The sequence below is a fragment of the Schistocerca americana genome, chromosome 4, assembly GCF_021461395.2.
Source record: "Schistocerca americana isolate TAMUIC-IGC-003095 chromosome 4, iqSchAmer2.1, whole genome shotgun sequence".
NCBI lineage: Eukaryota > Metazoa > Arthropoda > Insecta > Orthoptera > Acrididae > Schistocerca > Schistocerca americana.
This window is the reverse complement of record NC_060122.1, coordinates 203,545,603-203,563,631: the sequence shown is the minus strand read 5'-3', so window position 1 is coordinate 203,563,631 and position 18,029 is coordinate 203,545,603. Positions and strand designations below refer to the sequence as shown.

Below are 18,029 nucleotides of genomic sequence, written 5' to 3'. Positions count from 1 at the left end.
TGTGTTCCAATCTCTGTCTTTCCCTACCGTTTTTACCCCCTGCGCCTCCCTCTAATACCATGAAAGTTGTAATTTACTGGCAGATTAAAACTGTGTGCCGGATCTAGATTCGAAATCGGGACCTTTGCCTTCTGCCGGTAAGTTCTCGCCGCGCGGGATTAGCCGAGCGGTCTGAGGCGCAGCAGTCACGGACTGTGCGGCTGGTCCCGGCGGAGGTTCGAGTCCTCCCTCGGGCATGGGTAGGTGTGTGTTTGTCCTTAGGATAATTTAGGTTAAGTAGTGTGTAAGCTTAGGGACTGATGGCCTTAGCAGTTAAGTCCCATAAGATTTCACACACATTTGAACATTTGGTAAGTTCTGTACCAACTGAAATACCCAAGCACTAAATACGACGCATCCTCACAGCTTCACTTCCGCCAATACGTCAACTCCTATCTTCCAAATATCATAGAAGAGCTTGGGTAGCTGGGTTAGTAGAATGCTTGTCCACGAAAGGTAAAGTTCCTGAGCTCGAGTCTCGGTAGGGCACACAGTTTTAATCTGCCAGGAAGTTTCACATCAGCGCACACTTCGCTGCACAGTGAGAAATTCATTCTGAAATCGTTCCGCAGAATGTGTCTAGGCCATATTTCCGCAATACCTTTTTTCCAGGAGTGCTAGTACCGCAAGTTTCGCTGGAGAACTGGTGTTTTCACCCTTAAAAAGATAAACTGATCGTCATGTAACAGGTTCTCGGCTGTCTTTTCCATTCTTCTATACTTGTTAGAAACTTTTATGGGTGAGCCGTTACACAGATTGTACATCAGTTTCAGTTCTTATTTGCGCATCTAATTGGGGTTTGTGTGGATGATATTTCTCCCAAAGTCTGTTGGCATGCACCCAGTCTCACAGATTCTACAAATTCTACAGCTAAAACACAGTAGGAACTGGTAAAAAATTTCAAACGTTGGTATTGGTAATTTCTCTTTCTACAGTTTCTTACAAGGATATTACAGGGCTAATGTCTCTTGATATGAACTAACTTATTTTGTTACATAGCTGTTATTTGCTTGCCTGTGTGTCGTAAGCCAGCACAATTAACTTCTGTAAATACAGCAACTGTTAAACAATGGTCCTTGTTGAAGACCGTGAGGCATCGAACTACAAAATATATTTTAACACTCCAGATCCATAAAACATCTAACAGTAGTCTTATAGTTACAATAAATCATGGGAAGCTAATTTCCTATTGGAGTCCAGTATCGTAACTCCATTAGCCTGATTCAGTCACTTAATAGAATCATCAACCTCCAAAAATTTCATACAGTGCTTTTAATTTGAAATGATGGAAATAACATCTGACAGAATATTCTTCATTCGTCAGTACCACCAGCTATTAAACCTAAATAATTTAAAGTATAGCTTTAAAATGATCAACATTATGAAGAAGTATCTCTGCAGTGGCTTCAGAAGTGTCCATATCTGCGCACCTATCATGTTTTGTGGGACGTCAAATCAGCAGCCGATGTATACAAATCTATCCATCATCTTGTACTTAGTTCAGTTCATGGATCAGCATGGATCGGAAAAGATATTCAAACTGCTCTTTTTTAATATGCAAGGAAGAGATTTTCATGAAGCATGTACATTGTATAGAGTTTACATATAATGTACGAGGGTTGGCCATAAAGTAGTGCATCGCATTGTTTCTTCAACGATTCCTTATTGAACATAATGAGAATTACAAGCACGAAAGAAAGGTGTTTTATCTACACACCCTATTTTTCCAGGTAACCTCCATACCGTTCTGTGGCCTTCCTCCAGCGCGAAACAAGGGCGTGTATACCCTGTCGGTACGCACGCTTTTGAATATCCAAGAATGTGGATAATTGCATCAACATTTCCTTTGCTGATTGACAGATGTAGCAACTACTGCCGAGTTGTAATGCGTCTGTCCTCGCGAATGACATCAGCTCGCTGCAACATGACAGGTGTGACAGCAGAGGGTGGTCTCCCCAACCGCTGAAAATCGTGGAACTTCGCCGAACCGCCATCTGATGACCTCATCATCGAAACCCAGCGGCTAACTGTACTTCTGTCGACAGCAGATACTCCATACACTTTGCACAAGCGTTTGTGAATATTCCTCATAATTTCTTTCTCTACAGTGAGAAATGCAATGACTGCACGCTGCTTGTAACGTACATCACCTACAGACGTCATTTTGAAATTGTCTTGCAGCTACGGTCTCTGTCGGAAGTGACGGAAATTTCACTCATGAGACTTCAAGTGGCACGCAAGTAACGTTTCGCATTCGTAGTATTGTTTTCGGCTGAGAAAAGGAAATGCAATGCATTACTTTCTGGGCAACGCTCTTAAAACATATTTTAAACTATGCAATCACAAAAACTTCGTTATATATTAAGACAAAAATGTAATACTTGCCAAGTAATAAACACTAGAGTCTTATGTTGGGCTCAGACCTGAGTCTGGTAGCGGTAGAATAAGTCGTTTCTAAAGAACTCGTGTATTGTGTGTGCAGAACTCGTGTACTGTTGCAGTATTTCCTACATTGGTTGAATCGTAAATGAGATATTATGTGGCTAGATGCTAAACATCACCTAGATAAAATACGTGTTAACACGTGCAGTACTCACAGAGCCATAGCTCTAAAAATAGAAGTTTCTGTGTTGTTATACATTCTTTCCTTTGCCTGAACTTTAACTACTGAATTTGTTGTTAAAACACCGCAGTGTAGAACAGTATACATTTTGGTGCAAGTAACATATGGACATCACACCTCAGTTTCAGCATATCTACTCTACAGTAGATTAATTTCAAAAACTTGCTGCAGATGTCTGCCATGAGCTGTTTCACTTCGCTTCATTGACATATGTGCTCATATGATAACATACATCGTAGAAAATAAATGTTTGTCCCTTCACCTCACAGTACTTTATCTACCGTAGAACAGACGTACTCGTAGATGTGTATTTTAAAATCATTTTCATATGCTTTTAGATGTTAGCACAATGCTTCTTCCTTGTAGGAAGAATTAGTTAATCTATTAAACTACTGTAAGATCTGCAACAGTTGTGTGTGAATAGAGTAAGCACGTAGCTTCCAGAACCAGCTATCTACTGCTACTCACGAAACAAAATCTTGCAAGTGACGTTCAGTTACTTGTTCAACTTACGGTCAAACAATCTTTGCTGTAATCGAGCATATAGTGAAATGTAGTGACTCACACGTATCTCTGTATGCTAATGTTCCAGTCACATATCTGGAATAACTCTGATGGGAGTACCTTCTGAGATCTACCTGTACGGGACACTATACGGCCTGGTGGTTATTTCTACCGTACTCACCTGCCTTATTGTCAACTGGTTGTACCTGCCTGTCTTTTTCGGCTTGCAGCTCACGTCTACATATGAGGTATGCTATGAACCTATGTGCGTGTGTGTGTGTGTGTGTGTGTGTGTGTGTGTGTGTGTGTGTGTGTGCGCACGTTTGTGTGATAGATGGGAGTGGAGTACAAACATATGAATAAAGTAATAATTTTCCTTTGCGTTTCGGTTTTCTTGACATATGACAGATTTTATACCCCCTTATACTGTAAAAATGGTATCTAATGTAGTGCCAACGTGCCTGCTTCAAATTTCAGGTGATTAATACAGTAAAATCTCCTCTAGAATTTTACAATAGTTCAAGCTGTATGCTTACGTTACAGGCTCCCTCATTCATTGCGTGATATGCGTAGGGCATTTAATAAGAAATGCAACACTTTTTTGGTGGCCAGTTTCAGTTGAAAACATAGTGGTGACGCTAAATTTTGGCCTAAGAATAGCGTCTGTAATGGAGTTGCATTCTAAGAAGAGAGCAGTCATTTTCTCTCGATGAAAATCCAGTTTGTCGCAGATCTTCATAGGCACTTGCACAATGTTTTCAGACATTTGGAAGTAAATAAAAACACGGTGAGTAGTTGGTGAGGCGTCTGTCGTCATCACAACATGGCTGCGGGAACCTGTTCGATCTCCCGGGTGCCGGCAGGCCGCACACAATTATTACTCCTGCAGTGATGGAATGTGCGGACACTCTCATCCGAGGTGAACGGCGGATCAGAATCAAACACACCGCTGCTCAGCTGGACATCACACGAGCCTGGACACCTGAGAGGCGCTCGCAAAACTTCTTTGGACTGTTGTTCCTCATGTACCATGAAGCCCAGGTCTCACACCTTCCAACCTCCATCTTTTAGGCCGAATGAAGGATGCACTCCGCGGGAACCAGTACGTGGATGATGGGGAGGTTACTGATGCAGCAAGATGTTGGCTCCGACGTCGGCCAGTGGTACCACGCGGGCATACTGGTTCGGTCAGTAAGGTAAGGCCGTCGCATGGGAAAGAGATTATTTGGAAAAATAGGATATTTTAGCCGAAAGAATGGGGAACAGTATATTGTATTGGAGACTGGAGTCCAGAATAAAACGAACCTGCTTTCTGAAAAAATAAAACAAAAAAGTGTTGCCCGCATCTCGTGGTCGTGCGGTAGCGTTCTCGCATCCCACGCCCGGGTTCGATTCCCGGCGGGGTCAGGGATTTTCTCTGCCTCGTGATGGCTGGGTGTTGTGTGCTGTCCTCAGGTTAGTTAGGTTTAAGTAGTTCTAAGTTCTAGGGGACTGATGACCATAGATGTTAAGTCCCATAGTGCTCAGAGCCATTTGAACCATTTTTGAAAAAAGTGTTGAATTACTTATTGGAGTCCCTCGTAATAACAATGAGTCGGCGTCGAGACGTATTTTATTTTCTTTATATACCTCCTGTCCCTAGTAGGGCTCTTCATGGGAAGTGTCGGCAGTTCAGAACCGGGGTAAGACCGCTTTGGAATCGTCACATCACTTATCTGCGCAGTGGTTCCACTCCAGTAAAATATTTCAAAAGGCCTGGCAGTAGATCAGACACACAGTGGTTCCAAACATGAATCGTTAAATCTTCCTGGTAGATTAAAATTGCGTGCCACACCAGGATTCAAACCTTCGCCTTCACGGCCGAGTGCTCTACTGACTATCCACCCTCACCATCTGACTCCTGCCAGTAATTCCCTCGTACATTATAAATTAGCAGCAGCTCTCCTGCATACCTTGTGGGACCAACTGTAGACAACTGGCCAGGCCGCATAGTAATCGGAATGAATTTTCAATCTGCAATGAATTGTGCTCTAATCTTGACAGAATGGGATGGTTAGCCATGTACACAGATGTTGTAAGAACAAATGTAGAACATGAACACCTCGCCGGTGTCAGCACCAGGCAGGTGACCCGCCTCCAAGGGGTAACCCAGAAAATCAGACGATCGTTTGGAACGCTCTCCACATCTGACTTTGTGAGTTTCGCTTACAACACGTGGAGACTTTATCAACTACGGATTTGCCACAGCGGCGACGGTTTTGTCGTGGTCCGCCTTACAGCTCATCATGGTGCTGATAATTCTGTCATCCATCCTAGTCACATATGGGACTACATTTACGACGCCGGTATCATCAACTTCCACAACACATGAAGTGGCCTGAAAAGGTCTCTCTATGCAAGACGAAGCTCCCAGGCAGATATAAAACAGGAAACACTTTATTTGGTATAACAAACTTTCTCATCAGTTCATAATGCCTTCGTTATAAATTCACTACAAAAACCGGTCTTGTAACTGGTTTGATGGCTCCCACCACGAATTCATCTCATGTAGCCGACCTTCCATCTCAGAATAGCAGCCGGCCGGTGTGGCCGTGCGGTTCTAGGCGCTTCAGTCTGGAACCGCGTGACCGCTACGGTCGCAGGTTCGAATCCTGCCTCGGGCATGGATGTGTGTGATGTCCTTAGGTTAGTTAGGTTTAAGTAGTTCTAAGTTCTAGGGGACTGATGACCACAGATGTTAAGTCCCATAGTGCTCAGTGCCATTTGAACCATTTTTTTCAGAGTAGCAACTGCACCCTACGTCCTCTATTGTTTGTCGACTGAATTATTCAAAAAAACGGCTCTGAGCACTATGTGACTTAACATCTATGGTCATCAGTCCCCTAGAACTGAGAACTACTTAAACCTAACTAACCTAAGGACAGCACACAGCACCCTTAGGTTAGTAAGGTTTAAGTAGTTCTAAGTCTAGGGGACTGATGACCTCAGATGTTAAGTCCCATAGTGCTTAGAACCATTTGAACCGGTGCTTGTCAGTGTTTTCCATGTGTTCTTTACTTCTCCTGTTCCCCGAAGAATCCGCTCACTATTCCTCTTATCATGCCACTCGACATTCAAAATTATTCTGTAAGACCACATATCAAATGCTTTGATTCTTTTCTGTTCAGGTTTTCCCATTGTAGATGATCACTGGAATCATGCAACACTGTGCTCCAAAGTACATTCTCAGATATTTCTACCCCATATTAAGGCCTATGTTTCATACCAGTGCACTTCTTTGGGTCAGGAATGCATTGTTTGGCAGTAATAGCATGCTTTTTATATCCTCTTCGCTTCGTCCATATTTTCAGTTTATTCTCAAACCGTATTCTGTACGCTTAGCCTATTCATTCCATTCAACAGATCCGTAACTGTTCTTCACTTTCACTGAGGCTAGCAAATTCATAAGCCAATCTTATCACTCATATCCTTTGATCGTGAATTTTAATCCCATTCCCTTTTATTTCCCTCATTGCACCTTCGATGCACAGGTTCAATAGTAGAGGCAAAAGGATGCATGCCCACCTTACATCCCTTTTAATCGACTACTTCTTTCTTGGTCTCCCAGTGTTATTGTGTCCTCTTTGTTCTTATATATGTATTATACATCATCCGTCTTTGCCTTTATCTTCTGTTTTTCTCTGAAATTTTAACATCTTGCACCATTTTACACACATCAAAAAGAGTTTTGCATCACCTCGGTACCGAGAGTTCCGGAACCTGTACAGAAAATAGGAACAGAGATCAACATAAACATCATTTCCGCCCTTTTAATTTCTCACGAAAGCCACACATTGCATATGGTACCACCATAAGTTAGACATTCAGAGGTGGTTGTCCAGATTGCTGTACACACCGGTACCTCTATAACCAGTAGCACGTCCTCTTGCATTGATGCTTGCCTGTATTCGTCGTGGCATATATCCACAAGTTCATCAAGGCACTGTTGGTCCAGATCGTCCCACTCTTCAACGGCAATTCGGTGTAGGTCCCTCAGAGGGGTCGGTGGGTCACGTCGTCCATAAATAGCCCTTTTCAATCTATTCTAGGCATGTTTGATACTGTTCATGTCTGGAGAACATTCTGGCTGTGTCGTTATCCTGGCGATTTCGTTATCCTAAAGGAAGTCATAACAAGATGTGCATTGTGGGGCGCGATTTGTCGTCCATGAAGACGAATACCTCGCCAATATTCTGCGGATATGGGTGCACTATTGGTCAGAGGATGACATTCGCGTATCGTACAGCCGTTGCGGTGCCCTCCAAGACCACCAGCGGCGTACGTCGGCCCTACATAATGCCGCCCCAAAACAGCCGGGAACCTCCACCTTGCTGCTCTCGCTGGGCAGTGTGTCTAAGGCGTTCAGCCTGGCCGGGTTGCTTCCAAACACGTCTACGACGATTGTCTGGTTGAAGGCATATACGACACTCATCGGTGAACAGAACGTGATGCCAATCCTAAGCGGTCCATTCGGTATGTTGTTGGACCCATCTGTACTGCACTGCGTGGTGTCGTGGTTGCAAAGATGGACCTCGTCAGGGACATCGGGAGTGAAGTTGCGCATTTGCAGCCTATTGTTCACAGTTTGAGTCGTAACACGACGTTCTGTGGCTGCACGAAAAGCATTATTCAACATGCTGGCGTTGCTGTCAGTGTTCCTCCAAGCCATAATCCGTAGGTAGCGGTCATCCACTACAGAAGTAGCCCTTGGGAGGCCTGAGCGTGGCATGTCGTCAACAGTTCCTGTCTCTCTGTATCTGCTACATGGCCGAACAACTTCGCTTTGCTTCACTCCGAGACGTCTGGACAGTCAAAGGAACTGTATCTGTGTTACAGTATCCACAGTCAATGTCTATCTCCAGGAGATCTGGGAACTGGGGTGATGCAAAACTGTTTTTGGTAAGTGTATATTGTGCACCATTTTATGTTGTAAATCCAGTGAGTGTGTCTTGATTTTTCTTCAGTACTCCAGCCATTATCAACTGCTGTTTCAGAACTGCCTTTCTGTTGATTTTACCTTTCAGAATTTACCGCCATCGAAATGACTTTCAATTTTCTTTTCCATTCTTCTGTATGCAATTTTTTTCTGTAGCTAGTATGTATGAGCTGTTATTCTGATTGTGCAGTAGTTCTCGCACTTATGTGCCATCGCTGTCTCCGGAATTGCGTGGATGATATAATGTCGATATTGTTTTAGGAACATCAGGTTGGTTGAAAAACCAGAAGCGAACGGTTACGAAAGGATAAGTTTGTCGCCACTTCCAGCGGCGTATTTATTGCTGTCGAGAAGTCGCTAATATCTAGGGAGGTATAATGGATTCCGAATGTCAGTCAATCTCGGTGAAGTTAAGCATCGTACGTCTGTCACAAGGGTAATCAGAAGCTTTTATTGACCGCCTGAGTCAGGAGCTGCAGGGATAGGGCGCTCAAAACTTAACTTGCAGAATATCGTTAATGCTTTCGTGATCATACGATTACATCTGGGGGTGACTTCAACCTGTCAGGTTTAGACCTGTACCAGAGACAGGGATTCATAAGACTTTATTCTGGATGTCTTGTCCGAAAATTACTCAGAGCAGAAAATTAGAGAACCAATTCGTGAAGGTGACGTCTTAGATTTTCTAGTAGGAAACAGAAGACCTGAACTTATCGAATCAGTCAACACAGAGGAAGCTTTCAGTCAAAAAAAGGCTGCTATCATAAGGCTGTGATGGCATCCGTAAATACATGGGTTACAAGCATTGTTAAGACAGATGGGACATTATATTTGCTTGGTAGGAGTGACAGGCTACAAACTAATCAGCATCAAACATACGGCGTTGAAAACTAAGATGCGGAGCACGAATATTTGAAATTCGAAAGCGTCGTTCAATAAGCCCTAGACCAGTTATTCCGAGCAACGACTTAATGGATGGGAAAGATCCACCACAGTTTAATAACCCTGTTAGAAAACTGTTACATAAACAAAGAGGGGCTTCGTCACAGATTCTAGGGAATTCAAAATCTAGCTGACAAACGAAAGCTGAACGAAGCGAAGATGACATAAGAAAAATGCCAGAAGGGTTCAATGGCTCTGGAAGTAAAATTTTGTCAACTTATCTGACTATAACTTCTTATCTTGTATAAAACTAGTAAGCAGTTCGAAACCATCGATCGAGTCACTCAGTGACCATATCGGCACTGCAATTGATAAAAACAGAGAGAAGGCCAAAGTACTGAATTCGGGTTTACGAAATTGTTTTATCGCACAAGATCATAGTACGACCCCTCCTTTCAGTCATAGTACGAACGGCGAAACGCCAATTTTGGGATAACAGATCGCAGAATAGAAAAGCAACTTGAAGCGCTTAGTAGCGAAAATCCAACAGGGCCCAGACGAGGTACTGTAAGACTGTGAAAGGATTATGCGAAAGAACTTGCTCCGCTTCTAGCAGCAGTCTGTCGTAGTTCATTGAGGCAACGAAAGTTACCGAGCGGCTGAAGAGAAAGCGCAGGTCTTCCCAGAATGGTCGTATGGCAGGTACTCATAGTTATAATATGTCCATCTGTTGAAGAATTGTGGAACATGTTTTACACTCAAGAATTATAATGAGTTTTGGGAAGGATAATAACCTCTATAAAAATCAACATGGATTCAGCAACAGAGAACCTGCGAAGCTCAGCTCGCTCTTTCCCTCCATGAGATTCATAGCGATGCAGATAAAGCCGCTCAAGTTGATGCATTGTTCTTTGACTTCAGGAAGGCATTTTGACACCATATCGCACTGCCGTTTAGTGAAAAAAAAAATAACGAGCGTATCGAGTACCCGGCTGATTTTGCAGACAGAATTCAACACATCGCTCTTAATGGAACAAAATCGACAGATACAAAGAATTTCCGGAGTACACCCAGGGAGTGTGACAGAACCGTTACTAATGTAGTTCCTGAAATTTTACTACCTTACAGAGTATTCCATGAAGTTCGGGAGTGTAGCCAAATAATCTAAGAAATGTCCTGTGGAGATGCAGTGCTCGACTGTGGCTCACTTGTTGAGCTGCGAAAGCTGAGTGGGGCGACCGTGTTCAACGCATCTTTCATGTACTGTGCGTGTTCTCTGGCCAATACATTCGCAAGGTATTCTTTAGATTGCAGCCCTCCGCAATACCGGATCGTCCTTTGCCGAACTGAGAAGAGCACAAGTCTTTGTAACTGGGGGAGTAGCACTTCGACATCAGGCTTCCTTAAGATTTTGCCTAATTCCGACGAAATATTTCCGACGTTCTGATCATTGGGGCATTGCGTTTACAGTATGTCCACACATACAGACCAGAATTTTCAGACGTCTAGTTGCCACCACTTATCACAAACCTGGGCGTCCTTTGGACATTGGTCCACTGAGCGCATGTTGCGTCTAATGGACGCAGCCTAGCAAAGAGCTGGAACACCTAAAATCTGTGCTCAACATCAGATCATCATAATTTTAAGTAAGAAGAAACGTGACCAGCCACAAGATTAAGAGGAGAAGGAGCGATTGCACTTCAAGTCCAGCGTGCTCCTCCCATACATACGTAATATTTCGTCAAAATTAGGTAGAAACTTAGGGAAACATTGTGTCAAAGTTATCTTCCACCGACCGACGAAGACTTGTGCTCTTCTCAGTTCGGCAAATGGCGATCTGGGACTGCGGAGTGCTGCAATCTACAGAACACTTTGCCAGTGTTGCAAAGCCTACAGACAAGGCGCACAGTACGGGAAAGGTCCGTTGAGCATTATCGCCGCACCCGCCTTTGGCAGCCCAGTATGTCAGCCATAGCTGAGCATTGTATCTCCAAAAGAGATTTAGCAACTAAAATCTTGGCCTCGACGATATCTCTCACTGTGCCTGTGTTTGTCTGTCCAACATCTGTGGATGCCTGTTTTAGAGACATCCACTCGTCTTTAACCTTAACTGCCTACTCTGGCATTCCTTATCGCAATATGACATCCTTAGCCAGGTTCAAGCGCGTCTCACTTTTGCTCGGTAGTTCAGTGTTCCACTTCATCCCATACTGATTCTTCCGGACGGTTCTGTTAAACTACAGCCTTCTTTCCACCATTACTTAAGTATGATCAGAATCTAAATCTGCTCCTCTTTACGCCGTACAATCTAATATCTGATTTCGATATCTCTGTCTGACCACGACGTAATGCCGCAGAAATCTTTTCGAGTCTCTGGGTCTTTCCCGAGTGTACCACCTGCTCTTCTTATTCTGGAAGAGCGTCTTCGCCATTACCACCCGAAAATTACTGCAGAACTCTGCTTGTCTTTTTCTATCATTCCTACTGCCAACGATGTTGACGGGTAAGTTAAACACTAATCTCATCCTCTTCCTCCTCCTATGACCAATCTCATTTTCCTCTGCAATCGTTTCTTCTCTTCCTTGCACCATAACAGCATTCCAACCCGCATGAGTTTCATATTTTCATTTCCATTTAGAGATCGAGCTCCTCGTTCATTATCCTTGCAAACGTCCTGTATATGTTCTTCTTCAGCTTGTGATGTAGGCATGTGAACCTCAGCTATAGTTGTCAGCATTGATGTGCTGTCGAATCTGTTGAGAATATCAATGAACTGTTCACAGTAACTTTCTACCCTGCTTTCCTAGTCATAAAAAATCCTTTTCCCATCATATAATTTTATGCTATTATTGAAATTGCCCTATATTCGTCTGACCCGAAATCCTCATTCTCTTTCCATTTCAATTCACTAACTCGCAGTATATCTAGATTGAGCTTTCTCATTCCTTTTTCCAGATATTTACTTTTTCTACTACGCTCAAATTTTTGACATGCCAGGCTTCAACTCGTAGAATATTATCCGTTCATTGAATATTTTATCTTTTAGTTATGGTCAGCTCTCCATTAGGAGTCCCCTCCCGCAGATCAGATTGGGGAGCTATTCCGTACTCTTTTTGCTAATGGAGAGAAGCGTAATGACCCTTTTCCAACATTACAGGCTGCATATCATATAGGCATATAGATTTTGTGTCTTTGCCGCAGTGGTTACCATTGCCTTCTGCTTCCTCAAGCCATTAATCATTGCTGATTCTCCCTGCTTTCAGTGGCAGTTTCCCACCCCAAGGGTAAGACTGCGCCTCGAATTTCTGTCCACTTCTTCGCGCTGCCCGTTGACCGAAGGAGGGTTCCTAATGGATTACTATGACTGTAAATTTTACCTGAATAACAAAACGACTGTCCAAAAATGACCCTCACTAAAAGTCTGGGGACCGGTAGATGCCAAGTCCTGGCGCCAGAGTCCTGGGAGGCCGAGTTCGGTGGGTGTAGCTCGTAGCATGTTGCTGGCAGTTCGTAGACGGCTTCGAAGTAGAGCACGTCCAGGGTGGTGCGTTGATTTCAACTAACTCGCTCTCGTCTTCCTCGCGTTTATGGATGAAGAAAGGTAACTCGGCCTGTTTCTGGGTAAAAGCCTCAGCGCTGTTCTTGTTTTTTTTTTTTTTTTTTCTAACGGGTTTGGGTGTTGTGCCCTTTCTTAGTGAATTGGCCTCTGGTTTCGTGAGGTGTAATTTTCCCATGCCAATGCGAGGATTATTACTCCCGCGACAGGTCCGGCCAACGCTTTCTCGGCCGTTGTTGTTGTTGTTGGCCAAACCACTAACTAGCAGGCTGTGGGAGTGTCCCGCCTTTTCATAAAACACATAGGCCGACTGGCGAAATCGATCCTGCAACAGCGCATTGCCCATATCCTCATGGTGTTGGCGGGTACAATACAGCCTGGTAAGGTGCAGCGCTAGTTCAGGCGCCAGATTTTGCATCCTCTGCAGGGCACCAACTTGTGAGTCAGCGGCGGACCCCACACCAAGATAATTTATTTAGGAAGCTCCGTTTCAGTATAATCATTTATTCAAATCACGACCGGTTTCGGGACTTTTAAGGCCCGACTTGGAGATGTATGAGACTGTAACATACAAAGGAGAGGAGAATGCAACATACCTGAAAAAGCCAAATAAGCAGTATATCGGAACAAGGCGAGTTACTTATTGTAGTTGGTAAGACATAACGTGCAGTCGGGCCAGTCAGTGCAAGAGCTCCAAAAATTACGGAAGTAGAAAAAAAGGCGAGGACCTGACATCTAATCTGACATAAAAATATAACGTCCTGGTCAGTGGTATGAAGGAAACAGAAACCGAGAGCTGTATTCACACTTCCCGAGCCGGGTAGCTGCACGGTATCAACGCCAAAATAGACTGTGTGGAGGTCGACGCTGGAGGTCTGGAGGCGCACTGCGGCGTAAGCGCTGACGTGTACAAGTAAGTTATTAGTGAAGGTATAGAAAATCAGGACTGACAGCCCAGATCGCTTACAGTACTTCATTTAAGTACACAATAGAATATGAACGGGCTTTGATATGCCGGTAGACTAAATAACTAACAACGATGAGACAATATGCGGCATTTTCAGGCCACAAGGCAATGGTACCGGTACATGGGTAAAATGAAAGAAAAAGGGACAAAAACAATAACAACAGAGATAAAAATTATTGTCAACACAGACCATACTAAGTGAAGAGTCAGATGTGTGATACATTATGGCCTCGAGTGGCGAAAAATAAGTAAAATATACACAACCATCACAAATCTCTAATATGAGTGTAGTAATGTAAACAACAATATAAGAAAAATAAATGGTCAGTCTGGGTGCCGTACATTATACAAAGCAATAATGAAATGGAAAAATGACTGAGGCGAAACAACTAAACGAATGGGAGAAAAATAAGCCTCACCATCACAGACTTGTAAAAATAAGTGCTGTAATAGGCAACAAGGCGATGGTAGATAGGCCAAATGAACGAAGAGGGGATTATACAGTGAAAGCCATGATAAAAAGTAAGGGTAAAGTAAACTATATCAAGTGAGTCATCATAGATTTAGGATACATCATGGGCTCAAGTGATGTACCTAAAATGTAGGCCTATCAGTATAGAAACAATCATAAAAATTCTAAAATGTAGGCATAGCGATGCTAGGAGCGAAATGAAAGATTAACACGATCCAGCTGAATGCGGTTCATTAGACGAAGTAACACTAATATAGAAAGATGATTAAGGCGAAACAGTTAGTAAACAAACGGCGCTTAACCTACGACGTATTATTTCTGTCTTTCGGTCGACATCCCTTGGTCCGCCATCACATGAAAAGTATTGCCGCAGGACGACTCCATGTGACGTCTGGATCCTGTGCACGAAGAGTTTATGTATGAGTCAAAGGCCCTAGAAACGTCTACAACTGCCCCAAAGTACTCCTCGTCTCCAGAGGCCTAATGGAGAGCTCTTATATCTTCAACTGCTGACGAGCGGTGGCGCGGCGACACCTAAGGACAACCTGCTCGGTTGCTATTAGGTGTTCTTGGAGGATGCGCAGCAACAGTCACTTCACGTATAGTCTCTCGAAAACCTTCTAGAGGGGCGGGAAGAAGCTGATGGCCCAGTAGTTTGTACCAGCTAAGGATTTTTGTGTTCAGAATGGCTGCTAGTTCGCATGTTTCCAAGCGGAAGGGTAGGTCCCTTGACAGAGACAGTTGATTGAAGATTTCGGCCGAATTTCATTGCTGTGGCCATATGGCGGGCTAAATACTATGTAGGTGGAGGAATACGAGATGGCCTACTTGTGGGAACGTGACATCGCAGACGCAAGTAGTGCTGTTAGTGCTGTCCCTCTTACTCATGATCTTGACGCCATCTGTTGGCAATGGAAAAACACCGCTGATCGCAGCGCCATCTACTAGAGTTGCCCCGAAAACATGCTGGTGTTGCTGTTGTCATTTGGGACTGTTTGTGCTTGATTCTCAAAGACGCGTAACCAGCTGCCCCACACTTTGGTTATAACCAACTGGCTGGCCAGTTATGTTTGTGGACTTCGTGTTGTAATACATAGGACCACAGCCACTTTCGCCAAGTCGCCGCGAGCGGCCATGGAGGAGAAAAGGGCCGGACTCCTTGGGGCGAGTCCCAAGAAGAGGGAGACTGCAGTCATTCTGCAAGAAGCACACAGCGGGAAGCTGAGCTGACCTCCTTGCCTCACTCAAGGAGGGACACAATGCAAAGGGCCTGTCTGACAACGAGAAGCGTGCCGAGAACTGATTGACATCTGCACCCATTACCACGGAACGCCAAGAATGTACGCGCGAAAGTATCTGAGTTTCTTCTGGCCGTGCGGCAGTCATTATACCTGCCTTAGAAAGCGGGGATGTGCCGACAATTCCAGCACCCCACGGGCACAGGGAGGAGCATGCAAAAATCGCGGGCAATTGGCGCAGGAAGGGGTGTGGAAGAAGCCAGCAGTCTTAAGAAGATGTTTTCCTCGACAGTGAGGACATTCCTTATAAATCACGGACGCCTGCAGATTTTGAGGCGGAGGCCAAACATGAGTCAGTCCAGGGCTAAATCAGAGAGAGCGGTCATAAAGTAGTGCTGTGCAGCTGCTCTCCCAACAGCCTCGAAATGTAGGTAAACATGTTAAGAAAGTGAAATCGTGAGAAAGATACCAATTCACGAGGCATACGCCAGCTCACGCCAGACAAGAAATTTCCACCCCGCACGGAGAGGCGTGGCGATGAAGCGGCGATCTGTCATGGGGCTGCAATAAAAATTTCGTCCGCCAAAGACAACATCGAAAGGAAATGTATTTCGAAGAGGAGTTGAGCTGAGAGATGGATGAGAAGCGAGGAAGGGGAGTCGTGGAGACACCGCGGAAGCGCGAGAACATGGGCACTCCTCCACCCATCGAGAACATCCGCCTTCCGACACCGTGATAGCACAGCTTCGGCCACGCAGCCGACAACTGGCAGACAACGCAGAGATCGTACCTGGGACCCGCCGCAAAGCCGCGATTGCTGATGAGGGCAGCCGACGTTCGCAGCACGGATCTGAGGCGACCGCGCCGTACTGACGCAGCACCTGCCTCCGACAGCATTACACGACAAATGATAACGAAGAATCGTGGAACGGTTCTTTCCCTCTTTCTTCCCCTTAATAACTGAGTCGTGTCTACGCTCAGTCAAATCGACCCTGAGATTTATAATTTTGTTTTGTTTTGTGTAAACACACGAAAATAAATACTTTTCTTTCTTGGTTTGATCATATAAGCAATCTTTTACGTTCATACATGAATACTTTAGTTTTGTAACCTTTCTGTTGTCATTTAATTATTGATGTCAATTAATTGTTGGCTCCTAATATCGGGCAATCATATCAGTCATCTGCTCGTCATTTCATGTTCGACAGCAGAGAGAGAAGAATTCACAGTTCACTACAGTGTCTGAATACAGCAGCACTCACGTCTTGGTCACCGTGAGTCCCCACAGCAGGATGAATGGGAACCATCATCACCGGTTCAGTTTCAACGTGTGAGGTTATCGACTACAGCTTTTTGTGTTCAGTCATCCTTCCACAATGCCTGACAGGTGAGGCATATCTGCACTTCAGTGGGTGACACTACCTCCCCTGCAGGAAGAAATGCCTTGATGTTGCGATGGGTGACACAGCTAGTACATGACGGTGCTCCAGCTCACTTCCACATTTCTGTACAGTAGCCCAGCCGGTGAATCGGATGAGGTGGTCCAGTCATATGGCCCACTCAGTTGTCGGACCTCAACCTACGGGAGGACCTAGGAAAAGTTGTGTATGTGGAGCACATCACGGACGTGCAGGCACTGGGACTACACGCGCATAATGCCAGTGACCGCATTCGGTTGTCAGCTGATAGCTATGAGCATATACGTGCACCAGTCACCGTTGCGTCGTATTCGCATACTCTCAGAGGCCCGTGGGGGTCACATTGAACACTTCATCTAACGTGGTCTCGTCGCAACTTCTATTGTACCGTAAAGACATGATGAATTAATAAGTACTCTTTTACATAGACGCCATGCATTTCTGGCCATAATGCCATATGACCAGTTTTGTTCATTATCCTATCAGGCATTGTTCCCTTGCTATTTGTTGCTTAGCACATGTAATACCCTAACTTTAAGCATAGAAGAGAAAGTATTCTGATTTAAGATACTAGTTGTCTTGTCATGAACAGCGGGTAGAAGAAAACTGGCACTGGAAAATCAGTGCTAGTGATGCTGATCGATTGTATCCCAGGCGCCGGATAGACGGAGGTGTTTACTTTGTTGCAGTACCTGGAGCGGCGCTTCAACAGAGAGACGCGTCTGCTCGCGTCCTTCCTGTTCACCCTGCAGCAGGTGCTCACCATTCCGCTCTTCGTCTACGTGCCGGCTCTCGCCTTCAACCAAGGTTAGCTACGCTGCTACGACACTGAACTGTTTCAGGCAATATCCATAAATGTTACTGAAGATTAATAGATTTTTGGCACGTAAGTTCGGCATCTCTTCACTTCAGTTCTATTTATTTAACCTCTTTTTCGTTACAAAGGAATTTCTTCTTTCAAGCTACTATCGAATTTTTATCCGAATAAAAAGAATTTTGTGAACTTACTGTGCTTGCTTACACTACAGTTTCTTTTTTTTTTTGCGTTCCTCCCAAGTAGTTGCCTGGAGTAGCTATGCTAAGAGACTCCTCATTTAGGACAGCTTTGAAGATGCTGAAACGCTGTGAATGTAAGTAACACACATGTTACATCATCACGTTATACATAACTAGAGAGGCTTGCTATATTGGCTAACCGCTGCTTTGCTCATGAATATGTGGTAGACGAAAACTGACACTGGAAATTCAATGCCAGTGACTTCATCTGACTTTAATATTCTGTTTTTAGTTTTTATTACTATTTAGGCACAAGAATAAATGTTCGTGCATAAATCTCTGAAGTAGTTAATCTTTCC

The 18,029-nt window shown here is 44.3% G+C and overlaps 1 protein-coding gene across 1 annotated transcript in view; it reads left to right on the top strand.

Moving 5' to 3' along the window:
- LOC124612844 (sodium-coupled monocarboxylate transporter 2-like) overlaps positions 1 to 18,029 on the top strand; it is a 104,993-nt gene that overhangs the window by 14,886 nt on the left and 72,078 nt on the right. The window contains exons 3-4 of the mRNA XM_047141273.1: positions 3,255 to 3,414; positions 17,364 to 17,481. Of these exons, the coding sequence (XP_046997229.1) occupies positions 3,255 to 3,414; positions 17,364 to 17,481 (278 nt within the window). The remainder of the gene's footprint in view (positions 1 to 3,254; positions 3,415 to 17,363; positions 17,482 to 18,029) is intronic.